Genomic DNA, 4,423 nt, shown 5'->3' with positions numbered 1-4,423 from the left:
TATCATACTTATGTTTCGATGAATTGATGTGCTCTTCCCTCCATTTCGTAGTCAACGGTATCCTGTTTTAGAGCTTCATGTGCCAGAACAACCATTGGAAGCTCTGAACTGGTACTTTGTACTTCCGGTCATTCCAAAGGCATTGAATTCATATATCCAACATTGTTCAGCACAGAATATACATAATGAGATCTTTCGAAACTTGAAATGAGCCAAGATGATACATATCTCGACTTTCAAACCATCGAGGTAACTGATAAATTTGTATTGTTAGCCACAAGCCATAGTCGTAGCACAATTTTATCTAACAGAGCCAATGAAAGTGTTCATAATATAATTGATTCAGGATTTGATAAACTTTTGTGTGATTGACGGATGACTCCTTTCCAAGGCAATCCGTAAATGACTAGGGTGCCAATCCTTGACAACTCTAAATGATTGAATGAATGGATTGTAGTTATCTTGCAAGGCATTCGATTTTTCAGGAAATTTGTGCAAATCATGAGGTGAACCAAGCCTCGAACAATTACTCCCCGTCAGAAAGATCTATAAAAACTAGAGACGTAATAGCACTGTTTCCGCTCAGAATTTACAGAGTTTATTACAAGTAAGCAGTAGGGAAATTCTGAGGTTGACCGCATCATCTTAGAACCGATGTGATTGAATGCTCTTGGTAAGTAAGCAAGAGTCGAGCCACTAGTTATGGAGTTACTAAGAAAGCTGTGTATCAAATTGTATATATGGGAACGTTAGGACTACCCGATTTATGCACGTTGTCTCTATATTATTTATTCTGCGTTTAGTTTTACTATTTGTGTGTCCTTCAATGTGTAGAAATATTTCGTATGAAATGAGATGCGAAATTTTCGTAAAAAAATTGCGAACTTTGGAATTTTTTATGTATCACATCTACATCCACCTGCCTCGGGTTGCATGACAATCAGAATTCCTCTTGGCAAAATCTACCGATTGATGGCTTGTTTCTTAATTCTTGCAAACTCGTATAAATTAGAATATTCTGCTACCAAGCCCGGGCATTAAAATCAGGTCTTTCTATTGGGCATCAACAGAGATCTACTCGATTTGGTCATACAAGCCTCAGATTCAAGAACACACAACCATCTATTGTTGCGAATTTTGTCGGTCCGACCTAAACCGTTTCTAAGGAAACCTAAAATGGAAATGCATCTGTCAACCTTGTCACCCCCATGTTTTAATTTTAAATTAAGGGAATTGTTGAGACTGACGTGTCCCACGTTTTTCACAATACGAAATAATTTATTTTTTAAGTTATGCTTGGGACGGGTGAAAAAATAATTTTGCAACAATAATTCTTCTAATAATTAGATCAAACTAGTCACTAGCCACAATGCACATAACAAGAACGTTGAAAACAATACGCAAAACATAAACATCAATTTGAAATACACACGAGGGCCTGTCGCAATAAGCTTGAATTGTCAGATCTCGTCTTGAACGCTGTTCCGAGAACTATAAATACTCCTCAAGTTATCTACATTTTCAATTTTCATATTATATCAACAACAACAACAAGCAACAATGCAATTCCTTTCTTCTGTCGCTACATTACTTTTAGCATCCACTGCTTTCGCTAAGACTATCCTTTTAACCAACGATGATGGTTGGGCTTCTACCAACATCAGAGCTACTTACATCCAGTTGAAAGAAGATGGTCACGATGTTTACTTGGTTGCTCCAGTCTCCCAAAGATCTGGTTTCGGTGGTACCTTCGATCTCCCAGAAACCCCAACTTTAGAAACCAATGGTGGCTTCAACTACCCTGCTGCTGGTGCTCCATCTTGGGGTCACGAAGTTGATGATGACCACATCTGGTACTTCAATGGTACCCCAGCTTCTTGTGTTGCTTTCGGTGCTTCTTACCTTTTACCAACCTACTTCAAAAACAATAACCAGATCGATTTAGTCGTTTCTGGCCCAAATGAAGGTCAAAACGTATCCCCAGGTTTATTCACTATTTCTGGTACCATTGGAGCAACTTACAACGCTGTTTACAGAGATATTCCAGCCGTTGCTTTCTCTGGTGCCAACACCAACAACTCCTTCTTCAAGGATGACTTAGACATGTCTGATAAATTAGAACCATCTACTATCTATGCTGAAAAGGTTGTTGAATTCGTTAACGCTCTTTTCGCAGGCGAAGGTCACAACACTCGTGCTTTACCATTAGGTGTTGGTCTTAACGTTAACTTCCCAGCTGTCGGTTACCAAAACGAAACCTGTACCAATCCAAGTTGGGTTCAAACTAGATTGAGTGGTAAAGATTCTGTTACTCTTGATGTTATTTACAATGCTTCTTCAAACCTTTTCACTTTCTCTGAAAGATCTGGTCAAGGTATGCTTGAATGTCAAAATGGTGACTGTAAGCTACCATCTGAAGCTTTTGTTGTTACTAACGAGTGTGCAAGTACTGTTTCCGTCTACAGTATCGATTACGATGCTAACACCAAATTAACCAAAGAAGTTCAAAACTCTTTATCTGCCTTATACAAGAAAAAGTAACGATATGAGCTTTTCATTTTGCCATCAATACCTGCTTTTTGATAGCAAACCTTCTTTCTCGTTTTATAAATTTCATTATATATATATATGTAGTACCGATTAATAGACTAACAAGCTTTAAAATCAATTCATTGTAGAAGGTTTGAATTTAATAGATTACGTTATATTAGATTATCATTTCAAAGAGCTTTAATTTTCCAATAGAAAGATCGGTCAAAGAGATAAGCTATTAGACATAAAGTCATGAAATATTTGCCCCAAATATTTATCTATCCAGATCAAAATACTCATCACAGATTGGACGGTCGAATATGNATTATTCACCCCATAAGAGTTTGCATAAGCTCAGCGTGAATTGGGAATGTGACCAATAAATGAAAGTCGGTCTAAAATTTCGCTGTATAATAGTATCTGGTTTATTGATGTAACATGTGGGTAGTGTCTCTATACAGGGGAGAAGCAGCAAAATCTTAATTGGCTAACTTTTAGATATAATTACCAAATCTAAATTCGCTTGTATGGAAATGTCAAATCGGTTGCAAACGACAATTTCCCTGAGGGGCAAGTACGGATATGAACTGTTATTGCAAGGTGGAGCCCAAATGCGGAAATCGCTAGGTTTAAACAAAGAAGACCACATGTGGGTTCGTAGGGTTGGATGTAAGAATAAAACGGTTATGCAAGAATTGGCGAAGAGAGAAGAATAGATCAAGTGGATTTCAAGATTTGCGCTTTTTGTAACCCTGATCCCACGTTTGTTCGTGTGAGTACAAAATAAAAAATATTTTGCTGGATAAGACCTTTTCCGTCCGTACCAACAACGTCTCAGATACACAGTCTATAGTGGTCACGTCGTAATCAACACCTTGTTGTACGGTAGATAAATGAATCGTATACACGTAAGGTTGTAAAGAACCTAAGCACCAAAGTTAGTTATCCGAATTAGATGGTACCTGATCGTACCCCATATACCGTGCCGGAAAATGCTTAGAATGCAATGTTTTGTTGGCTTGAGATCTTGGCCCTCGGAAAACTTGCTCCAAAAACTGTAGAATTACTTCCGCTATCCGTTGAAATAGCAAAGTAGTCCGAATATGGAAGGAAACTAAACACAGAGCTCCTAATGTTCCTAGTAAAAATCAAATTAAACAAAGAAGGGTGCAATTTATTAAGTCAATTTTGAGCCCACACACCCACGTTTTTTAAATGGAACCAATGTTGCATAAAAAATATCTCATTGTCGTATCCCACAAAAAAATAATTTTAATTAGTTTTGCAACACTAAAAAATATGCCAATAATAATATCCAAGATCAACAATTATAGTAAAACAGCATATGTGTTTGTTTCTGTATTCTTGTTATAATTTGATTGTCAGTTTTTGATGCCGCATTTGAAATAAAAGCACACGCGGGTTCGAAGAAAATCGATGCCGTCGCAAGTGCAATAAATCTGTAGTGCCAAAACACAGAGCCGGGGGTTTGAGACGGGTTCAAACCAAGTATAAATACGTCTTAGAGATCTCGCTTTAGTTCGATCTTTTTTAATATTCGTATCATCAATCAAAACAGCAACAACAACGGTTTAATCAACAATGCAATTCCTCACTTCTGTCGCTACTTTACTTTTAGCCTCCGGTGCTTTCGCTAAGACTATCCTTTTATCCAATGATGATGGTTGGGCTGCTACCAACATCAGAGCTACTTACTACAAATTAAAAGAAGCAGGTCACGATGTTTTCATGGTTGCTCCAGTCTCCCAAAGATCTGGTTTCTGTGGTACCTTCGATCTTCCAGAAACCCCAACTTTAGAAACCAATGGTGGCTTCAACTACCCTGCTGCTGGTGCTCCATCTTGGGGTCACGAAGTTGATGATGACCACA

At 37.9% G+C, this 4,423-nt stretch overlaps 2 protein-coding genes across 2 annotated transcripts; both read left to right on the top strand. All coding sequences in view use genetic code 12, as the record gives it.

The window, feature by feature from the left end:
* Positions 1 to 1,560: 1,560 nt before the first annotated feature.
* J8A68_005319 (uncharacterized protein) lies at positions 1,561 to 2,541 on the top strand (the record flags this gene model as incomplete). Its single annotated transcript, XM_049409372.1, has 1 exon — positions 1,561 to 2,541. The coding sequence occupies one exon, from the start codon at positions 1,561 to 1,563 to the stop codon at positions 2,539 to 2,541; it is 981 nt and encodes a 326-aa protein (XP_049261402.1).
* Positions 2,542 to 4,134: 1,593 nt separating this feature from the next.
* On the top strand, positions 4,135 to 4,423 carry J8A68_005318 (uncharacterized protein; the record flags this gene model as incomplete). The annotated part of the gene is made up of 1 exon (XM_049409371.1): positions 4,135 to 4,423. A coding segment is annotated over one exon (289 nt), but the record flags the coding sequence as incomplete, so codon positions are not given.

Source organism: Hemisphaericaspora subhashii (assembly GCF_019202705.1).
Source record: "Hemisphaericaspora subhashii strain CBS 10753 chromosome Unknown scaffold260, whole genome shotgun sequence".
Lineage (NCBI taxonomy): Eukaryota > Fungi > Ascomycota > Pichiomycetes > Serinales > Debaryomycetaceae > Hemisphaericaspora > Hemisphaericaspora subhashii.
Note: the sequence above shows the minus strand (reverse complement) of the source record. Positions and strands in the feature narration are given on the sequence as shown.